This window comes from Scleropages formosus, chromosome 6, assembly GCF_900964775.1.
Source record: "Scleropages formosus chromosome 6, fSclFor1.1, whole genome shotgun sequence".
Taxonomy (NCBI): Eukaryota; Metazoa; Chordata; class Actinopteri; order Osteoglossiformes; family Osteoglossidae; genus Scleropages; species Scleropages formosus.
This window is the reverse complement of record NC_041811.1, coordinates 37,887,524-37,911,070: the sequence shown is the minus strand read 5'-3', so window position 1 is coordinate 37,911,070 and position 23,547 is coordinate 37,887,524. Positions and strand designations below refer to the sequence as shown.

The window sequence follows — 23,547 nt, the reverse complement described above, 5'->3', positions numbered from 1 at the left end:
CATGATGTGAAACAATGATTATCAAACACTTAATGAGGTCATTAATGGGTACGTATTTCCGCAGTACGTTTCGAAAACATTGTTTTACATTTATTCATTTAGCAAGTGCTTTTCTCCAAAGTCACATACATCTCAGAACACAATACAAAAGTGTGTAATACCTGTTAGTTACCTTGCTCAAGGCTACTACAGCCAGTGGTGGGGATCAAACTTGCAACCTTTAGATCCAAAGGCAGTAGATCTGACCACGAGGGTACCAGCCATCCCATCCCCAACGACAACCCCTCCACCTTTCGAGGGCAGCGCTAGACAAGTGGTTCGAACTGCTGCGTTTCCATAGGAACGTCGCCCGATTGAATCTCAAACTGTGGCAGTAGCCTTGAGGAAGGTCTGTTCCCTAAATTGCGCCAGTAAAATTGTCACGCTGTATAAATGGGTCAGTAGCTGCAGGTATCTTAACGTTGTAAGTTGTTTTGGAGAAGAGCTTCTGCTAAATGAATAAATGTAAATAAATCACCCGACACGGCTGAAAGACGCCGGTGGAATTCACTGTACTTCCCATAATGCAACACTCGCATTCTTAATGCACCAACAGACAGAGATGTAGATGCAGACCTGTGAACTTCAGTACATTACAGTAGATACGCAAAAGCGCATCAGTCAGTTACAAACATCTGAAAATGATATTATTGTATTTTCAGTTCATTTTTTAATCAAATGTCAAGCAGAGTCTGAAAACTAGAAGTTAATAAGCAGCCAGAACCAGTCGCCACTCCTCTCCTAGAGAAAGGGTGTAAAGGTTGAGCCCTCCCTGCCAGGCGAGTGATGGCGTCCCGCCACCTTCGGCAGCTGTCCGGCGCCGAGACGGACCAGGTGGTTGGTGTGACAGGATGGAATGTTCCGGCACAGCTGCGTTTGGAACGGGCTCACATGCCCCACTGTCATCGCACCCAGACCAGGCTCTTTGCGAATAGTGTCGTCATGGACCCAGGGCTGTAATGGTCATCACCCCCACCTTTTGCATATTCTCTCCATCTCTGCATGGGTTTCCTCCCACAGTCCAAAGACATGCCGTTCAGGTTCCCCCATAGTGTGTCAGTGAGAGTGTGATCCACTGATGTATGGATGAGTCAGCCAGTGTAAGCAGTGTATCCTGCAGTGTAAGTCACCGTGGTGAATAAGGTGTGTGGGCTCATAACACTACATCGAGTTTGCTGGAAGTCGCTTTGGAGAAAAGCGCTAAATAAAGTAATGTAAACATAATTAATTACTTAATTAATTGTTTTCCAGCTATTCTGCTGGGTAAAGAGTATGTTGTCAAGATCATGGAGGTGAACTATAAAAAAGTCACCCTGTTTTACAGCTTCCTTATAAATCCACACTTTTCTAGCAGAAGCAGCAGCGCTATGAGGGGATGCGTCAGGTGGTCGGTCAGTCAGATGGACGGTCGGTCAGATGGGTGGTCAGTCAGGTGGACCGATACCAGTACCTTGGAGTCTGAGGCTGACTGCAGTGGCCGGTACTGAGACAGCAGGTCACACAAACATAGTGGAACCAGTGTCTTTTAAGGGGGAAGAGAAGCTTTATATCAGTATATTCAAAACCCATATCGTACTTCTCAATGTATTTACAAAAACCCAACATAAGGTAAAATCAAACACATCACAAATGAAAAATAAAAAATAGAAATAAAAGGAAAAAGTGGCCAGTCAGTGTACAAAAGAGTCTTCTCTTGTGACCGCTACAAAAATTTTACGTAAAAAAGTAGATACTGTTACAGTGGCAATAGTGCTAAAAAAGCAAACATCTCTTTTTCAGATATTTTTTAAATAATTCACAAAACACACATGAATTTCAAAGCTGAAAAATGACCTTGTGCGGCGTAAAAAGACTCGAGAAGACAGTAGAATTCACAAAACTCAAGCATTTTCATAATATTCAATCATAATTACAAGGGTCACTGTGAGAGAAAGGGCAGAGGTTCAAGTTAAGAGGACAGAGCTGAGCACTCATTACACCCCGATCCCCAAAAATATTAATAATCGTAATGGGGGGGGGGGGGGGGGGGGGGGGATCACAGTTTATCCGGATGAAACAACTATAAACAAGGAAAATCACTGAAAGAAAATGTATTGCAGTTCTCCAGCAAATACCCACTTTTACCACGAAGAACGTTCCCATTTCCTCACCGGAAAACCATCTGTTCCGTCGAGCTCCGCAGTAAAACGCATCACCATCAGCGCTGACAAGAAGCAAAAGTTTGTAGCGGAGAATCGTCACACATCACCGTCACAGGTCAGTGATGAAGAACACGAGGGGCTCCGGTAACGTCATGTGTGTCGTGTGTCGTCCCCCCCCGGTCACTGCTCGTCACAGTTCACATTAACCATCTACTTAGGGCATTTTTTAAAAGAAAACAGAACAATCTTGGGACTTTATCTGGCTTTTTGGCCACGAGTGTGAAGGGAAACTCCTGCTCAAGTACAAAATGTGTTATTCTGAGAAGCTGAAAGACGGAAAAAAAATTTCCAAATTAATTACCAAGTTGCCTTTGGCTTCAGGTTAACAGAATGTGGTTTCACGAGAAGGAAAAGAAATTCATTTCATCTCACAAAATTTCCACAGTTTCCAAGATGTCGATTTTGGCAGGAAAAGCAAATGGCAGCAAATAAGAGAAAGAAAAGAAAGGAAGGTGTCAGAGATCAAGGTGAACTGTCAAAACCGACAGTTTACTCATTGCGGCGTAAAGTGTTTCGTTTGTCCCACAAGTAACAAGTTCAGTCCTTGGGAGAACCTTCCCGATTTCAGAGCGACGCCGTCGAGAAGCACATCGGTCCACCTGCCGCATTCGCAAGGTGCCACCTGTCACCTGTGGGCGGTTCTGTGCCAGAGCTGGTGGCACGAAGCTGCAACGGCCTGGTGGCCCCACATGGGCCAGGGCTATGGGCTGGGGGGTGGCGGCGTGTCCCAGTGGCGCTGCAGGAAGCGCGGTAAAACCACATTCGGTACCCTGTGGGACGCAGGACGGTTGGCGATGAAGAGCGAAACGCTAAAGGCGTCAACGAGAGACCAGGACAGGAACGTTCACATGGTTCTTGGACAGAAAACTGCTTCTCTCGCTCTCTCTCTCTCTCTCTCTCTCTCTCTCTCTCTCCGAAAGTCGACTGAAGCCCGTTGGCCAAAGCGGGTTTGGGGCGTCTGCAGAAACTCGAGAGCCTCAGCTGCCCTCACGCGTCATCATTTCCACCGTTATCTTGAGCAAATTCACTCTTCTTTAAGAAGCGCATTTCTGCTTCTCTTCAAACGTCCACAGAAAGAAAGATTTTCGTTGCTCGCGTTTCACATCCCGCTCTTCCTATGAACGAATCACAGCATCTCACTGCTGCACAGATTGAGGCGCACGTTCGGGAAGAGAAATATGAAATAGCAAACTGTGACGAAAGCGTGACGGAAAAGTGAAAGGAAGGAACCCGAGACACAAATCCGTCCTCCTTTCATTGGCCGAGTTCCCCAGTGCGTGTCTGTACATGACATGTATTTGTGACCACTCACACACACACACACACACACACACACACACTCATAAGTACGTACATACTGGATATACTGTATATACACATATATACACACACATATAGAAAATATGTGAGTAAAACTGTAAGTCGTTGCCTTTTCAGTCTTTTTCCAGGGTGGGGGGCGGTGGTGGGGGCAGTTGAGTCTTTCGGCCTCGAAGGTCTGCAGACGGCCAAAGGCGACGCAGCAAGAGAACCGAGACGGGAGACCTGGGCCCACTTTCCTCGCAGAGCCGCTCACACACTCATGGTCATGTTCGGAGAGTACTGCCGACACAAAGGGAGGGAATGTCGCAGGGCACCGAGGACCTTTTCTTCACGTCATTCATAAAACAGCGACTCTGCAGCTGGAACCACAAGTGTTTCTCACTTTCCTCCTTTGTCAGTAAAGGTCAAGTAATAAAAAAAGTCCCTCAATTTCAACACGACACTGGGTTAAAAACGCACATGTGGTAAAATAAATTTAAAAAAACCTTTAAGACTTACTGTTTTAATAATTTTATAAACTTTGAGCGACATCAAAATTAAATTAAAAGGAAGGAAAATAAAAATATGCTGACTCAGCTATTTAGCGCTGCCTTTGCACAAATAACTGCCATAAACATCCGTGTTGTTATTTATCGATCAGCAGCACTGCAGGCCAGTTGATCTGGGCAGCTCCATAGCCTACCCTCCACCCTCGTCCTTCTGGGTGAAGAAAATGCAAATAAAATAAAGAAATACACTGGAAAATGTGTGTATGTTCAGAAAGTGCCAAGGAGACCACCCCCCGCACGAGGACTGCGTTCAACGACACAAAAAGGAGAAGCAGCAGAACATGCGAGACACACACGAGACCTGCGAGCACAATCATATCGCGGCTGTAGAGGCGTGTGTGAGGCACCAAGAGCGCCCCAGGTGCGCCGCGTACGTACGCTTTCGCTCTGAAAGGGGTTCAGGAAGCCGCCGGCCACGTCGCCTCCGTCATCGCGGGGGGTCCCCGGCTGGTTGCTCAAGCTCAGGTTGCCGGGAGAATTCTGTTCACAAACGGTGAAAACAGAGGGGTTGAGGGTCTTCAGGTCACTCCGACTGAGGGAAAACACGGTAAAGGGAGTCGAGCCGGAACACAAGCGACTCTCTTCCCGAAGCGGAGCTACAGTGAGCGCAGCAACACTTCGGGAACTACGAACACCGCAGACGGCAGCGATACAAATAACGGAAGCGATCGAGCGTTCCGTGCGGTCAACGCTCACGCTGTTCGCGGTCCTGTCGTTTACGGCCATGGATGGCAGAAGAGAAGGGAGCGGAAACTGCTGTCAAAGTGCGTTATTCCCCAGGTGCCGCGACGCTGACTTGGTCTTCGGCATCAGCCTAGTGAGACTCGGGTTTGCTCCTCTGTCGTCCCCCAGAGGCAGGACTGCGAAAGGGGACAGGAGTACGGGACGCTGCGCCTTACAGGTGCTACGGTTAGGGCCCGGAGCCCGGCGCCTGGCAGCACAGCGAGCGGGAAGGGCGACCACAGAGGGGTCTCAGTAAGTGGATACTGCAGCCACCGAGGGGGCGGCGCGGCGGCGCAACGGGGAGCGCCGAGGCGCCGCAGCTCCACGGCCCTCTTGACCATCCGGGTTAGAACCTCTCTCTACCTGCTGGGCGTCTGCAGCTCTTGCCCTGATCTCATAGACCTTCTCCTGGGACCCTCGTTTTGCTCTACGTCTGCATCCGCGTTTCTGGTAATTGGTGAAACTAAACGACCCTTAGTGTGTGTGTGTGTGTGTGTTTGTGTGTGTGTGTGATTTGGGGATAGGCTCCAGACCACCATAACTGCTTCACAGATGAGACACAGAGAACATTAAAAGTCACTTCAGAGCAGATGTCTGAGTTAGTGTGACTCTGAGAAAAAGAGGATTCATTTTGGAGGCTACACAGACACTACATCGATACTACATGGATACGATACAGATACTACAAGGAGACTACATTGACACTACATGGATGCACAGGTCAGGGTGAAACAGCAGCGTTAAGTGCTATTTATGCATCATGGAACTATGAGCGTAAATTTCAACTCTCGGACGTAAGCGATTGCTTGGCAGGATATCACGTGATCCGTACGACGCGCTGGTGCCATCCGACAGGAGAAGGGCTCTCACCTTGGGGATGCTGTCCATGTCCCCTGATCCTGGAGGGGTGAGAAACCATAGTTAATGTGGAACAGTTGGTCTTTAATGGAAGATGCTGAGTCACAGGTATCCATGGCGATCAGCGGTGTTTGGGTGAAAAGCAACTCCATCCAGCCTCACTTTAAGGATAAAGCAATAAAGACAAAGCTGCCACTTGTATTTCTAACGTTACATGAGTTTGTAACGTTAAAACGACTACATTCGCAGCAACACGATACACGGAGCACCTATCGAGCGCCAAGGGAGCGAACGCGGGCAGAGACACACACGTCAACACTTGTAGCTCAGGTTCTGAACGCATTTGCAACGAAGCCGTTCCTACGTTCACCCACAGCCTCACGAGACGCGTAACGGTACGAAACAACCCTTCGATGTACGGTCACAATTTGGAACGAACCAAAGATTCCTCGAGGCTGGACTTTATTTATTCTATTCTCATCAAGAGCTCTTTGCGAACAGGGCCTCCGTGTCCTCTGCACTGTCAGCACCGGGTGTGTGTGTGTGTGTGTGTGTGTGTGTGTGTGTGTGTCAGAACAGTGAAATAACAGCTCTCTTTATGCACCAAGAGGTAGTTTCTCTAAAACTCTCAATAATAAAACACACACACACACACACACACAGCTTCAGATTCCATTGTGTTCCAATGTGTTTTGCTGCCCCTATTGGTGGAAAGTGGAAGTGCAGTTCAGTTTCGCCCTTTGTACAAAACAGACCGGTGATGAAAACACAATAAAAAATTAATTTTAAAAGCCGGAAGAGTTTGTCTCTTCAAACATTCGTAAGTCAGATGTTTGCAATATGAGCTACAAGTGCATTAATGTTTTATATGTATATATGTATGAATGTCCTCATGTCACAGAAGAAAAGATTAAATAACTGTAACTGCTGAAATTTCCAGCAACTCTTCATGATAAAAATTGCAATGTTAACAATAGATCAGTATTCTAAAAAAAAAAAAAAAGAAAAAAAAAACACACTGTCCATCCTCTTCTTAGCTTTAACTCCAGCTGGAGATCCTGTTTCCTTTTCTTGTTTACACCTTTTATACCATGATTCTTTCATAAAGTGTCACTCAGTGTTACAGCAGCACTGAGACATAATATGAGAGCTGGAAATGAAAAACCACTTCTGCCTCCAAGAAAAAAATAAATCACATTTTCCTGTATGAAATGCACACCTGTTCCTCAGATAATTGAGTTGATTTGCTCCATAAAATCACCCCGTCATGTTTATTCTGGTTGTAAGGGGGGCAAACGTCCCTTATTTCTCACAGGAAAAACATTTACTGGATGAAGTAAAATATCAAAACAAATGCTGTTTTCATGCATGACAATAATAACAGCAACATGTTTTATATTCCTTTTAAATTATATTGATTTTATAATATTTGTGGGAAAAATTATTATTTACAGCATTTCTTTCAATGTCATGTTCATTCAGTAAAATGGGACACATCTGGCACCTACCAACGTGTTAATAAGAGCTTGTCCACTGCGGAGTCACAGTGGTCCGGAGCCTATCCCGGAAGCGTAGGGAGCAAGGCGGGGTGCACCCTAGACGGAGACATTCTAATAATCTGGCTCACAGTTGTTTATGGCATAAAGAAAGACAGTTGACAGGATCAGTGCCCAGACGGGATGTTTCTCTCTGCAAACTCTGTGCCTGCGATCGCCGACGTTTCGCTCCACACCATCATCTTCTTCTCAATTCATGTTCATTTTGGTGCTCATCTTACAAAAGGCCAGGTTCAAATCGCACCTCCAGCACAAGTACAGTACTGTATGTCATGTCATAGTGAAGCGTCTGGGTCAGCGCATGGCAGGACACGCTGCTTATTTCTGCGAGTGGAGGCCGACGGTACGAATCGGTCCAGACTTTCATTTCTCGCTCAGAAGGACAGACATGCCACAGACACAACGTTGATTTAATCCATCATTCACACGCTACGCGGCGCTGCTTCTTTTACTGGACATGAACCAAGAGGTCCAAAATCAAAAGCACAAAGCTTTTCGGTTCTTGTGGAATGAGCTCCCCGTATCCCTCAGAGCTGCTGAATCCCTCTCACATTCAGGAAGAGTCTCAAACTCACCTCTTACAAACTCGCTTCTCCCCTGATCTCGTAAGCACTTGAAAAACGTGTACGAGGAGCTACTGGAGCGATGTGCACAGGTCTACACCGTGGTGTTTGGCAAACTGACTGTACTCTAGAATCGCGTGTCTGCATCCACGTCTCTTCCCCTGCTCATGCAACGCACTTGAGATTGTTCTCTGCACTCAACGTATTGTCCTCTGAGATGTACGTCGCTCCGGAGAAGAGCGCCTGCTGAAGGAATACATCCGACAGGCACGGGGTTCGACACGCTGCTCTGGAAAAAGACACGGAGCTCAGCGGTGCTTTCGACACACGAACAGGGCGAGCGCAAAGCCACTCGGAGACCGGCGTCAAGAGGTCACAGCGGGGACTCGACACACTTCTTGGGGTTCGCGGCAGCCCGCAGCAACACATCCGCACGCTCCGTGTTATTACCTAGTGAGCCATTCATGTGGTGAGGCTCCATTCCGGGCAGAGCCCCCACGGGACCGTCTCCTCCAGGGCCCATTGGGAACTGTGGAGCACACAGAAAGGGACATTCGGGGACACAGACCGCAGGAAGGGAAGCAGATGCGTGAAAAAGCTGTGGCTTTCAACTGAATTACACATCTCACAGCAGAAGTTATTCCGCGAATGAAGACGGACGCTCGACTACAGGCATCCTTCGCTTTACCAACAGTTCGGTACGACGACTCGTGGCTTTTGACACCCGCTGATCGATTTGCGGAATGAAAAATCAGCATGTTGAAATTTATCCAAAGCGTGTCCCAAAATGTGAAAGTCACGCATTACACAAGTGACAGGAAGCGCAGTAATGTCCTGTAGGTGGCGCTACTGGACCATCAGCTCTTCCCTGTTGGTCTCCTGTCTTGCGTTTGCTTTCTTTACACAAGTTTGTGCAGCGGCAGTGCAAGAACGACAGCCGAGTCTCCTCCCTCCTCCAATCCGCACGATTTAAAATTCCACTGCTTTTAATAAGCTCATTATTAATGACCATAATAACCTCACAAGTGTTTGATGACCATGAAGAGATGGACATGTCGGCAAACGCGTCTCTCCGCCTGCTCATCTAATGTGCTTCTGCACGTTTGCTGAGACACTGAAGAAATGCTCACTGAATACATGCAAATTAAGTGCTTCGTTTGCATTTATTTACATTTATTCATTTAGCAGATGCTTTTCTGCAAAGCGACGTACATCTCGTAGAAAAGTAACCATTAATTCTCATTGAGCAACATTGTAATGCAGGCGTTTCACAGCGTTTAGTGACATTTGGGAAAGTCGGTCCGGGGTTTTCGGCACACGGCCTTCAGTGAGCAGCACTTCCGCAAAGAATGTATTTTACACAGAGCGGAGGTTGACGCCAAAGTAAAACACTATTATTTACTCATCCCACCCACGTGTCTCTTTTACGCAGTACGGAGCGATTTCTTACGTTTGACCGGCTTGCTCCTGGCGGCACAGTACTGATCATAGTGTACATGTTTTCACCAGAGTTTGTAGAGTCTGAAAGAGAGAGAAACTGTCGATGAAACGTAACGGTTTCGGCGTCCGAGTGGAACTTTGACATGGAGCCCCTGAAAAGCACGAAGGACACAGAGGAGAGTCGACGAGCTGCATTTACTGCGTTCACAGCAAGGGAATAGCGCGGTGAAACACTGCGGGCACACGTGCGTTATGGACACACACACACACAGACGTGCATTACATACTCACACACACGTGGAAACGGACACACACACACACACACACACACACACGGAAATGGACACACGCTCATGCACACGGACAGTTGTTGGTAGCTCCGCAGGTGGCAGAGAGCTCCTGCGCCTACCTGCGGGGCTGGGCATTATGGGAGTTCCAGGAGGGCCCCCCCCTCCAGGTGGACCCTGGGAACGGAGAGACCGTCAGTGCGGCTCCGCAGTAACAGTTGCTCTCGTGTCGCACTGACTGCAAACTCCCTTTTCCCCAAATTCCCGGAGAAAAAGGACACAAGCTGAGCTCGCAAATGTTCTCCGAAACATTCAAGAGTTTGCGCACAAGCCGTTTGCCTCTTACACACCTTTGACCCGGGGAAGGTAGAGTTAGTGGATCACGCGTACATATTTCTGCTCGTAACGTGTTCCGTTGCTACGGCGACACTGTTGTTGAGGCAGGTGTTTGTGTTTACCGCTGTAGAGAAGTTAAGATTTGAGCTGCGTCAGAACCCTAATGAAACGCCGAGCATCTGATCAGCTTTTCGGAACGCTCTAGAGAGCAGCACATGGTAACTGTGCTGAAAGTGTGGCGTTCGCACCTCGTGCTGTAACCCCTCACACCCGTACGCAGTATAGCGAGCGTGTCCCTGCGGCGCCTCCCCGTCGACGTGACGAAACCCCTTTCGGCTCCACACGCCGACGGCGGTGCTCAAAGGGACCGAGAGGCGCGCAGCGACGGCGTCTCGCTCCCGGGGTCCCGCCTCCGGCCTCACGCCGAGCTCTTCCTCGGCCAGGACGGAAAGAGCACGACGCCCCGGGCTCCGAAACCACACGGGAACGGAGGTCCCGCCCGGCGGACCAAGGCTTCAGAGGCGAGGTTTCCGCCAAAAGTTCACGTTCATTTATTCATCTGACCGACAGCGTTAACGCACTACGAGCAGCTGGAGGCGAGGCTTGAACCCGCGACCTTCGGCAGCACGGGGAGCAGCACCAGGCGCTACGCCGGCAGCCGTCCACCGGCCGCACGCCGAGGTGGTCCGTGTCCCCGTGTCCCGGTGTCCCGGTGTCCGTGCGCAAACGCCAGCTGCCCCGGTCCGACGGGTGATCGGAGCTTCGATGAGCACAAGGACAGCAGCTACAACAGACACCTGAGCGGCGCCACTTCTGGAAATTCCCATTTAGACAAGAATCGGTGCATCCGTGAACACGGAATGAGTGCGTCGGCGATCGGGGGTGGGGGGTGGGGGGCTGCACTGGACACACGACACACAGGGTTTTTCTCCCACACCTACCGCATAACTTCCAGGAGATGCTGAGGAGTACGGGATCTGGGGTGGGGGGGAGGTAAACATGGTCAATAAACATAGTATTCAGACACTAGTGAAACAGACCGACGGACCGGTGAGCACATGTTCTAGAAAGATCCGCAGCAGGACACCGACAATATTCCAGTTCAGCACGACAGCCGCGTCTGTGACACGAAGAACGAGAATTCAAAGTTCTGCGTCACGGCGTTCCGTGGGAAAGGGAGCATCTCGTACCGTTTGCTACATTTACTTCTCTCCGAAGCCACTTACTACAATTACCGACCCGTTTGTACAGCTGGGTCGTTTTACCGCAAGCACTTTGCTCAAGGGGACTAGAGCTGGGATTCGAACCTGTGATCCGGAGGTCCGAAGGCAGCAGCGGTAAACACTAGACTTTCAGAACTGTACTTTTTACTGCCGCAATTATAAGAAAGGGAGCAATGCGCCACCCTACACTGATACAGTAGCAGTTACCCTGTTCAGATGGGTAAATAACTGCAGGTAACTGGAACGCTGTAAGTTTCTTTGGAGAAAAACATAGGTGTGTGTGTGTGTGTGTGTGTGTGTGTGTGTGTGTGTGTTTTTCGAGGAATAACAACTATCATTCAGCAACACCTTTAGCTGAGCTCATTCGCACCGTCAGTGCGTCGGGACACCACTTGTGCCATGCAGTGTACTTACAGAGTTGGCACTGGGGGGGTTGGTCCATGGCCTTCCTCCAGGACCCCTGAGAAAGCGAAAGCGTGCCATTATAACACTTGCGCACCGCGGTATATTTTGGCCCGACATTTTTTACATCCTCCCAGCCAACATCCTAAGGTGAGGACACTGGGGGAAGCGGCGCTGAATGACGGGCCACGAAAAGAGCTTCATGCTCATCCACCTCTTTGCATCCTAAAGGTCATCTCCGTAACCCCCAGTCAGTCCCGACCGCGCACCTAACGGGCAGGTCCACTTGGGTCGGCGCCTGCGGCTTCCAGCTTTCTTTATCCGAACAAACATCACAATGTGAGCAACAGAAATGTTCCTCGATTGATATATGGTTCGCATCTTCTCTGAAAGAGCCATAATAAATTGAGAGAAACACAATTGAAGGGCTTTTGTTTAAATTTAAAAAGTACTTAAATGGACTAAGCCACATTTATTCACTTAGCCGACACTTGTCTCCGAAGCAACATACATTATTAAGGCACTTTACAAAGATTCATACAGCTGGGTAAGTACCCTGTTCAAGGGTATTACAGCCAGAGGTGAGATTTGAACCTGCAACCTTTGGGTTCAAAGGCAATAGAGTTAATTGCAATGCTACCACCTGCCCGAACTACAGAGCTGCTAACGCCCCCCAGGAGGAGCCGCCCGCTTGGCTTGTTACCTCTGTGCCCCTCTCGAGGAAGAGCAACCAGAAGAAAGTGAATCCAAAGTAAAATGAGTGACAGTAAGAAGCGCAGTGTCTGCAGGACAGACCGCTGAGCAACACATCCCAGGGTGACGTGTGCCGTGGTCCGTGTGCCATGGTCCTTGCGCCGTTACTGACCACACCTGAGCTGGACATTAATCCAGCCCCGCGCTCCCGTTGCCGTGGCGTCACAGTGTGCGTTTTGCTGCCAACTAGTGGTCGGGTGCAGAAACACGGGTCACTTCCAGCCCCCAGCAGAGAGGAACGTCACACATTTACATTTACAGTTATTTATTTCAGACGGCAGAACGGTGGAGAAAATGCACCGCGGTGAATGAACTGCCAAATGTTCGTATCTTCAAACTCGAACATTCGTAACGCAGAGATCCGGTGTGTTTTCATACTGTACGTCCCAGGTACAAAGGGAGGTGCAATTGAAGCCACGTGTACTTTTTATAATTATCAAAGCTGTCAGCAAGTGCACCTTGTTTACCTCGGATGCACTTTTAACACATGACACTTATCCAAAGGCAACGCCCGACACAGTACGTGAACTTACATGTTCATCCCCGGCATTCCCGGACCGCCTAAAACATTTAGGGGGGGTCGCATTCCTCCTCCGTAACTCTGCAAAAATAATTAGGTGAAGGCAAACGGTGAAGAGACACAAGTGCTGGATTTCGTTTTCCTACTTTCCGTACCTGACAGCAATGTGATGGCGAACAATGTGGAAAAATGGCTGCGGCTTCAAAGAAGCCTAGAAAGACCCACATCACTCGAGGGCCACTCAGTACCAGCAGGAAACAAGAAGCGTGAAGCAGAATCAAAGCAATGATGGAGCTGGAGGGGCACCGAAATCGCAGCGGAAGGAAGCGTTTCGAGTTTTTGTACCTGCGGGCCGAGCGGCACCATCCCCCTGGGAGGAGTCATCCGCTGCACGGCACTGCCCAGGTTTGGATGAGCTAAAATTAATAACAATCATAATAACAGAGGTAATTATAACAATTCACACAGAGAACCAGTCAAACGTTTGGACAAAGTCTTTGCAGCGCCGCTCTACTGGAATATCACATTTTCCTGACGGCAAAGCGCCATGCTTTCCTGGAACAAAGGGTAAAATTCATCCAAAAAAAAAAAATCAGCATGGAACAACATGATATCATTTCTTACAAATCTACGCAAAATTAAACAACTGCAGTGCCTGTAAAGAAACGTGGCGAGAGCCCTGGCGTCCTGCACCGACCTTGCTGTCTCGAGGGGTCCATCGCACCGGGCAGTAAAGGCTGGTTCCCTGGAACACCCCCCACGACCTGGACAGAGGACAGAGGAGAGAGAGCATACAGTGTATTACAGTATTTTACACTGTGATCAAGTTTATGTGAACCACAAGCATGTTAACAATTACGCACCACGAGGCCAGCAGGACACTGACATGTATATTTATATATATTCACTCATGTAAATATAAATTTGGCACATAAATTGTCCTCGTGGGGTTTCTGCACGACTTTCAGGACGAACCTGACCAGGGATTCTTAGCGGAGGTCTTGGGCCACCAGGGTAACGAGGCGACACGAACGGCTGTGGAGACGAAACACGTAAAGAATGTCGTTCAGATATGGATCGGGTGTTGGACGGAAAGGAGGCTCTTCCCTCCGCGGGGTGACGGATGTTAGCGTTGCCCTTTTCACCATGGTAACAGCTGCATTTATCGCTACTGCACTTTGCACAGAACACCAAAGCGTTTTGACTCCTAATGGCGTCGTTCACCTCCACCTGTGTGACTGAGAAGGGAGTTCTATTAAACTTGACTCTACATACCGTCCGTCCGTCTCTTATTAATAAGTGGCCGCAGAGTCCTGAACGTCTGGAGCCTATCCTGGGAGCACAAGGCAAACTGCCGGACACACCTTGAATGAGACAGCAGTCCTTCGCAGGACTCTCTCTCTCTCTCACACACACACACACTTGAATGGAAGGGTATGTTTAAAAAAAAAAAAAAAAAATTGTTGAGGAGTGTAGAAATCAATTTTTTTTTTTTAAACTACATGAACAAGCGCACCTCGCACCCTGTGCAACTCCTGAGTAGGAGAGGGACCACCCCCTATTGAGGAGTTTGGTTTCAGAGCCAACACTGTGAGTGGAGGTGAGCCCAACAATATCTAGTTGGTATTTCTGAACCTCACGCACCAGTTCCGGCTCCTTCCCCCCCAGTGAAGTAACATTCCATGTACCAAGAGCCAGTTTCTGTTGCGAGGGGCCGCGACGCCATGCGCCACCCCGCCCTCTCTCACCGCCTGGTACACATTGCGCCCAACCCCATGCTGACCCTTGCAGGTGGTGGGCCCACACGGCCCCCCTACGATGCTTTTTCGGGCTGAGCCCGGCCGGGTTACGTGGGCTGCCCGGCCACCAGGCGCTCACCTAGGAACACTACCCCCAGTCCTGGTCCAGGGGTAGGTCCCGGTGACCCTATTCCGGGCAGGGTAAAACGATCTCCTGTTTACTTTTTCCATGGAGGTTTTTGGATCGTGTTAGTCTGGATCTACTTGATGAACCGGTACACCCCAGCCAGGCCCCTTCGCTCATCTATTTCTGCTCGCTTGGTGGTCCCGCGCACGAAAGGCAAAGCTCGGAGATTCTTGGTTCTGGGTCCATTGTGGTGGAATGACCTTCCACTGTCACTCAGAACTGCAGAAACTCTGTTTTCAAGAAGGGTCTGAAAATCTACCTTTTCCAGATCCACTTTGCCCAAGATCTCTTCAGATCATCTATGGTGTAACTGTTCACGCATCTTAACTCCAGAAGCATCCCCAGATACAACCTTTATTCAGCCATTACTCTGTACTGTACTGTACAGCTCATTTGTGTATCTTATAATATTTAATTAAAAAAATAAAGAAAAAAATAAAAAAACTGGTGTGGGTATTGGGATTTGTCTATCCTGTGTCTTATGCACCTACTCGAATGATGAACCTCGGTGCAGCAAACGGTAGGGAACAAACTAGGTTTGCTTGAGACTTTCATGTCTGCAGCTATCTCTCCTTCTCTCAATGTAATGCATAAATTGTACTTTTGTTGAGATGTACGTCGCTTTGGACAAAAGCGTCTGCTAAATGAATAAATGTAAATGAATAAATGTAAATGTAAGTGGATCTTCACTCCAGACCTGTTCACCTTGGGAGACCCTACCAGAAGCATACTGCTCTCGATGACATAGCTCCGGAGATCCCTATATCACGCAAGCCCTTCCGCCACGCCAAGGCCCTGATCGAGGAAGAGCTTGCGGGCGGGTGTGGGGATACTCACAAGCCCCCGGCTGGCTGCCATACAATTGGAGTTTGCCCCGGTGGACGAGAGGGTCACCTCAATGCGCCTTCGGGTCGCAGAGAGGAAAACTTTGACTGTTGTGTGTGCTTATGCACCAAACAGCAGTTCAGAGTATTTTGCCTTCTTGGAGAAGGTGGGTGGGGTTCTGGACAGGGCCCCACCTACAGACTCCATAGTCCTGCTGGGGTACTTCAACGCTTACGTTGGCAATGACTGGGAAATCTCGCGGGGGGTGATTGGGAAGAACGGCTTGCCCAATCTGAACCCGAATGGTGAAATGTTATTGGACTTCTATGCTAGTCATGGTTTGTCCATAACAAACACCATGTTCGAACACAAGGATGCTCATAAGTGTACTTGGTACCAGAGTTCCTTGGGCCAAAGGTCAATGACCGACTTTGTAGTGGACACTCGGGTGAAGAGAGGTGCTGAGCTATCAACTGATCACCATCTGGTGGTGAGTTGGATCAGATGGCAGGGAAAACTAATAGACAGACCTGGTAGGCCCAGGCGTTTAATGAGGGTATGCTGCGAATGACTGTCAGAGGACCTTCTCCGGAATGATTTTAACTCGCACCTCTGGGAGAGCTTCTCCCATGTCCCGGAGGAGGTAGGGGACATGGAGTCTGAATGGACCCTGTTCAAAACCTCCATTATGGAAGCAGCCAGGCACAGCTGTGGCCAAAAGCTTGTTGCTGCCAGCCAGGGCGGCAACCCGAGAACCCGCTGGTGGACACCGGTGGTGAGGAAGTTGTCAAGCTGAAGAAGGAGGCCTTTAGGGCCTGGTTGGCTCTGAGGACTCCTGACTCAGCAGACAGGTACCAGCAGGCGAAAAAGGCAGCAGCAGCTGCAGTTGCAGAAGCAAAATCCCGGGCATGGGAGGAGTTTGGAGAGGCCATGGAAAACGACTATCGGTCGGCTTCGAAGAGATTCTGGAGAACCATCCGGCAGCTCAGAAGGGGTCGGAGGAGTTTCGCTCAGGCTGTGTTTAGCAGGAGTGGAGAAACTCTGACCTCTGATGAGGACATTGTCGGGAGGTGGAAGGAGCACTTTGAAGAACTCTTAAACCCGAGTGATATGCCTCCCTTACAGGAGTCAGGGCCAGAGGCTTTTGGACTGTCAGAGTCCATTTCCCTGATGGAAATCACTGAGGTAATTGGTAAGCTCCACAGTGGCAAAGCACCGGGGGTGGATGAGATCCGCCCGGAAATGCTTAAGGCCCTGGATGTTGCAGGGCTGTCGTAGTTGACACGCCTCTGCAATGTTGCATGGACCTCGGAGACAGTGCCCTTGGATTGGCAAACTGGGGTGGTGGTCCCTATCTTTAGGAAAGGGGACCGGAGAGTTTGTGTTAACTATCGGGACATCACACTTCTCAGCCTCCCTGGGAAAGTCTATGCCGGGGTGCTGGAGAGGAGCCTCTGGCCGATAACTGAACCTCAGATTGAAGAGGAACAATGCGGATTCCGCCCTGGCTGTGGAACAGTAGACCAGCTTTTTACCCTCTCACAGATCATTGAAGGGGCATGCAGAAATGCTGTTTTCTTGCAATTCCTTGTAAGACAGTGTTTCAGTTTGCCAGAACTGTGTGCGCGTGTGTGTGTGTGTGTGTGTGTGTGTGTGTGTGTGTGTGTGTGTGTGTGTGTGCGTGAAACCGCTCACCCTTGGGAAGCTTGGGACGCAGCACCTCGCTGTCCAACTCCAACACACCGCAGCCATGTGTTGAGCACAGGAACATGGAAAGAAGCGCTGTACTGAAGAGAGAGCCACTACGAATAACTACCGTCCCCACCGCACCGTTTCGCTGGGGGTAAAGACACCCTGAACCTCTGGCAGCAAAACATCTCCCTCCGAGAGGGAAGCTGCCTGGAGATGATCCCACTACTGGACTCGTGAGCTTCCACATAAACGCTCAAATTACACAACATTTACTGAGAGCAACAGGTGACGACATTACTAGATGTTCTGATGCTTCACTGCCTCCCTGGCAGCAACCAGGAGGATTTTGCCTTTGGCCTCAGATCAGCAGGAACTACAGTTTGTACAGTTATTGCACTTTGATGGTGTAGCAAACATCAACACCCACAGTATTGCCACAGTATACAATCAACCGGAGCCGGAGCCTAACCCACCAACACAGGGCGTAGGGCTGGAGAGGGAGGGGACGCACCCAGGACAGGACGCCAGTCTGTTACAAGGCACCCCAAGCGGGACTTGAACCCCAGACCCACCGGAGAGCAAGACGAGGCCCAACCCACTGCGCCACCTAGAATCAATTTGTGATACAATATATTACATATTCATAACTGCAATAGTTAACTAAGGAAACTGTACACATGAAGATGAGCTCCTCCTCAATGCTGCTGCAGAGACTGTCTGCGTAACGTCTTCGTTAACGATGCGTCGTTTTCATTTTTCATTAACACGAACCGTCTCTCCTGCCCGTGGTAAAGTTAAAGCTGCAGAAATATAAGGGCCTCAAATCTGGCTTAACAAGTCATAAAGTCTTGAAAGACACGTACTCTATTTCAGACACCGACAGCACCGGAGGGACAAGCAGCGGCATCGGAGTGAGACACGGTCCCCTGTCCGAGGGAGGGACCGAGCGTTGTCCCCCCCCCCAGCAGACTGCAGGAGCCCACCTGAGCAAGAAGCTCCACCTGACACCTCCGTCTGAGCTGCAGCAGCTCCAGCGAACGGTTTCGGCGCAAGGCTCGGACCGCGGTAAGAACAGGAGTTCAGTGCTCTTTCGAACACCCCGTGAGCACGGAGAGGACAGAGAGGACAGAGAGTCCGAAAGCATCGTCCCTCAGTCCACCAGCAGCGGCATCACTAGAGCCTTTGACTGCCATACTGAAGTTTAGCCCTTCTCCGCTGGGCAGCGCGCGTGCGCGCGCACACACACACACACACACACACACACACACACACACACACACACACACACCACTGAAACCATAAAAATGCACAAGTTCCAAGTGCGTCCAGGGAACATGTACAATAAAAACTTCTGACGACATCTTGGATAAAATTAATTTGAGCCACTGATTCTGACCATCACTCCTTTACTCTACAAACTGCAGTTTTCTACTGTCAAATTAACGACATTCAAACGTGAGAAAACACACACGCGCACGTGACGAAAGGCCCCATAACTGAATGATCCTGCATTGGTCTTACCTGGAAGAATCCTGGAGGAACCGGACCTACTGGCATCCCATCTCCTGGAGGCATGTTCCCGAGGACTGGGCTTGGTGCTGCAGCGGCACTCTGTGGCGGGGGGGGCAGTCAGTCACAGCACTTATCACTATATACAGGACACATTCAGTCTAGTGACTGGATCTTTACATACCCCACCCCCCCATCCCCCCCAACCGGTGCCTCCTGGGGGGTATCCGTTCAGCCCAACACCGACGCCCCAGTCACACGGCACACAAACTTTATTTTTACTTCCCAGGCCATGAATCAGTGATATTTTTTCATTCTTCACACTTTCTGCATGATGGAAAATAAAATTTTAGAAAAGGGTGGAATCTGCTTTACGCTTCCTAATATTTTGAGTGGGGGTGCGGTGGTGCAGGGGGTTTGACCAGGTCCTGCTGTCCGGTGGGTCTAGGGTTCGAGTCCTGCTTGGAGTGCCTTGTGACGGACTGGCTCCTGGGTGTGTCTCCTCCCCCTCCAGCCTTATGCCCTGTGTTGCTGGGTTAGGCTCTGGCTTGCTGCGACCCTGCATAGGGTGTGTGTGTGTGTGTGTGTGTGTGTGTGCGTGTGTGTGCGCGCGCGCGCGCGCGCGGTGGGCTCTCAGACATAGTTAGCTGCTGAACTGATGCCTCCAACCCATTGATTAAATAATGAAGAGGAGATAATTTCCCCAGGATTAAATGCGGTAAAGAGCAAAGCCAGCAGAGTAAACCCTTCCGTTTGCCATTATTGTCACTGTAACAGGAAATGCAATTCCAGTACAAGTGCTTCCCGAACCCAATATGGTAAGTCGAAAATACGTTTAATACACTAATACACACCTGTGCGCGACAGACCGGGAGAAGCGGATCGCTGCCGCTGCCCAGCATCGCGAGAGAGTATCGTACCACGTATCGCTTCCCCGGGGAAAAAAATATCGAAATTCGCAATTCGAAGTACCGTTTTTACTGAACGTCTATCGCCAGCTCACCGTCGTAAAGTCGAAAAAATCCCAAGTCGAACCGTCGTAAATCGGGGACCGGCTGAATCTACAACCAGTGAAAGACAGCAGAGGTTCTTCTAGTGCGAAACCTGGTGAAGGGCTCACTTTACTGTGGTAAAACAGGCAGATTGAGCCCATCTTGTCCGTGACACCGACTCCAGTGCACAAGCGCAGCAGAGGAAACGGCGCCGGACTCTGGAGGACAAAACGCCTGGTGTCCCCTGTGGTGCGAGCCCCACCGCTCCCGTCCCCACATCACCCCCCCAGAGGGGATCATCGCTCAAGGTTCGAATGGATGTTTTCTTCTTTCCTGGAGATGCTACTTTTACCTTGTTTACCACGATCCACGTTTTCAATATTCGCTTTCCAGGCTCTCATCAGTGGCTACAATCAATGCACAAGGTATTTAGACAGTATCAGTGGAGGTTCCCCGTCAGGCCACTGCACTCCCTCTACCACATTTTTCCTGCACCTTGTGCACCCCCACCAGCACCACCACCCTTGCTGTCTCCATGGCAACCAAAAGCCCTGCTGATGCAGGTCTCTGCCCAGGTCTCCTGACAATTAGCGAGCATGAGTGTGAGAGGGAGCGAGAGAGAGAGAGAGAGAGAAATATCTGATGCTGATCCAACATCCCTCAAAACACCGGAAAGACAACAGACACCCAACTACCCTACTTGCGTTTCCCAAGCTCAGGTACCACAGGGCACAACACAGCACAATAAAGTTCACCATGGTAACGACAGTTGGTGGCATGTCCGCTGGGTGAAACTGCGCCTCGTTTTACTACGGGAAGGGGAGATCCCCACTCCGAACAGCACCACGGGCCCTCGAGGCCAATGGAGACCCTTGAATACGAGAAGTTCAGGGCTGTAGGGCTGCAAAGGCGAAGGGCCAGCGGAACCAATGCAACCAGCGGAACCAGCGGCCCCTTAGGCGAGTCGAGACGAAAGAGCGTAAGATGCGGAAAGACAGAAGTCTTCAAAGCTCCTTCAAGTCCTGCTCCCAACGCCACGTCAGCCACGTCAGCCACGTCAGCCACGTCAGCCACATCAGCCAGTTCTCCTGTTAGGAAAAAGCGATCGCCGACGCTAAACCTTAACCGGCTTTTCTCCAGTGCGGTTTACCGCACTTCACCATCTCCACACATCCGTATTTAGAGAACGGAGCCAAGGGTTCCACGTGAGGGATCGTGGAGCAGCTGCTGAGGGCGAGCGGCTCCCACCGCACAGCACGTGAAGACAATGTCTCGCCGGAGTGTTAATGTGACAATATGACACCAGAGCTTAAGAACGGTCACATCGATACTACGCCACTCTTTCGGTGCGTCGGTACTGCTGTGATGCGACGGACAGAGGAGGAGCCAAAACGGCGAGTGTCACAAGAGCAAGGTACATCACACGGTACAAATGCAGTAAGATACAGGCACTACACTGTAAATAGCGAGATATACTGTAACCCCGTAAACACACACCTGAAGAGACAACGACTGGAGCACAGAACTGTTCTTCCACATTATTTATCATGACTGCTGTGTGTGAAAAGCACATTTATATGACACTATGCATATGGTTTCAGTTGAAATGCCACAGCTTTGTACTTAATACACACACACATTTTCAGAACCGCTTGTCCCATACGGGGTCACGGGGAACCGGAACCTACCCGGTAACACAGGGCGTAAGGCCGGAGGGGGAGGGGACACACCCAGGATGGGACGCCAGTCCATCGCAAGGCACCCCAAGCGGGACTCGAGCCCCAGACCCACCGGAAAGCAGGACCGTGGTCCAACCCACTGCGCCACCGCACCCCCCTTGTACTTAATATTTAATCTTTAACATTAGTGAAACATGTTAAAAGCATCAGTGGAAAATACACATTATGATATTTGCCACAGAGTATACAGTACACCAATATATTAGTTATTCAGACTTTGTGGTAAACATGCCAACTGCACTCTGAAGCAGCACTGAATTCTCTTGTTCATTTCTTGGTGAATTTCTGCTAAATATATCAAGATAGGGGGGTGCGGTGGCGCGGTGGGTTGGACCACGGTCCTGCTTTCCGGTGGGTCTGGGGTTCTGGTCCCGCTTGGGGTGCCTTGCGATGGACTGGCGTCCCGTCCCGGGTGTGTCCCCTCCCCCTCCGGCCTTACGCCCTGTGTTACCGGGTAGGCTCCGGTTCCCCGTGACCCTGTATGGGACAAGTGGTTCTGAAAATATGTGTGTGTGTGTGTGTGTGTGTGTGTATATCAAGATATTCTCTTTACCGCACCTTACTGACACTTTCTTTGGTTTACTGTGAAACTGGCAGTAAAAAATACCTACATATTCAACAGCTCAGATACCACCTCTTGCCAGTTACACTAGAACTGTGTCTTGCTGAAGGAAATAAAAAAAAAAAACTAGTAGTTGCCATGGAAATGGCTGCAGAGCTCAGAGCATCTATGGAGTTGTACAGCGATACACCAGAAGCAAATTAGGATCTTACCAATATTTTTTATTAGTAACAAAGACACTTTAGCCTCCAATCCATGACTCGCTTTCAAATCAGCAGTCGCTACTTCTCCACCCTTCCATCACACACCCAAACCGTGCTATTTAACCAGCACTTATGCTACTTCACACATACATGTATTAATTTATTTGACAATTTTCTCCAAAATGATGTACGTCTCATAGAAAATACTATGTGTTCATTACAGTATCAGGAAGGGACACTTGGATGCAGACGCACGATTCTATCGTTCATCAATTTGTTGAGTAATATGGAAAAATAAAAAATATTACTAGAAACAAAGACTTGCATCAGAGTCTCAAGCTAAATTCCATTACACATATTCAGGCAGAGAAAGAATAACCTTCTGGGATCTTGTGGGAAATGCTTAGGAACAGGTGTACACTGGGTGGGTGGATGGATGGATGGATGGGTGAATGGGTGGGTGGATGTTAGTGAGGGTGCTGTACTGTCGCTGAGTTCAGTCTCGGCGGGGGGGGGATTTTCTCCCCATTCACTATTAATTCCTGATTTATGTATTCTCTAAAGGTCCAGCAGAAGTCCACAAGTGAGGTTTACTGGGCTGACCAGAAGCAACAGCTGAGGGAGGACAGGAGAGTCTCACTCAGGGTTCAGCAACAAAACTTTACGTTCACCTACATTTACGTTAAAATTTATTTCTCATTTTGCTCACTTGTTTATCAATATTCGCTAAACACAACGCATTGCAGAAGTATTCATACCCTGCTAATGGTTTCTAGTGCTGCTGCGTTACCAGTGGTACAGACACCTTTGTCCAGTCAGCATCCTGGCTTCAAAGTCACTTGCTCAGAAAATATTCAAAAGCAAAATTATTTATGTGTAATCCGGCTACATTAGAAAATGTTTCCAGGGTTCAAATACTTACAAATCAGTTGAGTGCACGGTCCGTTATCGCTCGATAGTTAATCTAACACCAGAGTCAAGGCTCATGCTGGAGGCCACATTACAGGCAGAACTTAAAGTAACACATGCAGTAAATCTATAGCAGCAGAAGTACAATCATGGTAAGTCTACCAGGGAAAAGTTAATTCAATTCATGTATTTTTGCAGACTGCTGAACATGGTTCCAGTGGTAAACAAGGTTACTGACAAAAATGTAAAATTACATAGAGAACAGAAATAATTAACAATAGAGTGAACTACCTGGCAACAGCAGAGAGGAAAACAAAAAACTGCCAATCACAGCAAAAAGGGAGAAAAATAAACCTGTGGGGTTTTTGTTAGGGTTAGGGTTAGGTTAGGTTACGGTCAGTAACCGAAACTCTCTAAGTGC

The 23,547-nt window shown here is 49.3% G+C and overlaps 1 protein-coding gene across 12 annotated transcripts in view; it reads right to left on the bottom strand.

Moving 5' to 3' along the window:
* Positions 1-3,669: 3,669 nt before the first annotated feature.
* ssbp2b (single stranded DNA binding protein 2b) overlaps positions 3,670-23,547 on the bottom strand; it is a 46,482-nt gene continuing 26,604 nt past the window's right edge. For 5 of the 12 annotated variants that reach the window (XM_018745025.2, XM_018745031.2, XM_018745026.2 and 2 more), the window contains 12 exons: positions 18,734-18,823; positions 13,745-13,804; positions 13,467-13,533; positions 13,115-13,185; positions 12,783-12,850; positions 11,509-11,554; positions 10,813-10,848; positions 9,658-9,712; positions 9,259-9,329; positions 8,259-8,337; positions 5,702-5,730; positions 3,670-4,588 (listed from right to left, as the gene is read on the bottom strand). In XM_018745025.2, coding sequence (XP_018600541.2) covers positions 4,316-4,588; positions 5,702-5,730; positions 8,259-8,337; positions 9,259-9,329; positions 9,658-9,712; positions 10,813-10,848; positions 11,509-11,554; positions 12,783-12,850; positions 13,115-13,185; positions 13,467-13,533; positions 13,745-13,804; positions 18,734-18,823 — 945 coding nt within the window. In that variant the 3' untranslated portion in view covers positions 3,670-4,315. Of the gene's footprint in view, positions 4,589-5,701; positions 5,731-8,258; positions 8,338-9,258; positions 9,330-9,657; positions 10,849-11,508; positions 11,555-12,782; positions 12,851-13,114; positions 13,186-13,466; positions 13,534-13,744; positions 13,805-18,733; positions 18,824-23,547 lie in introns of those variants that run through there. The other 7 variants (XM_029253158.1, XM_018745034.2, XM_029253159.1 and 4 more) reach the window with 6 other exon arrangements.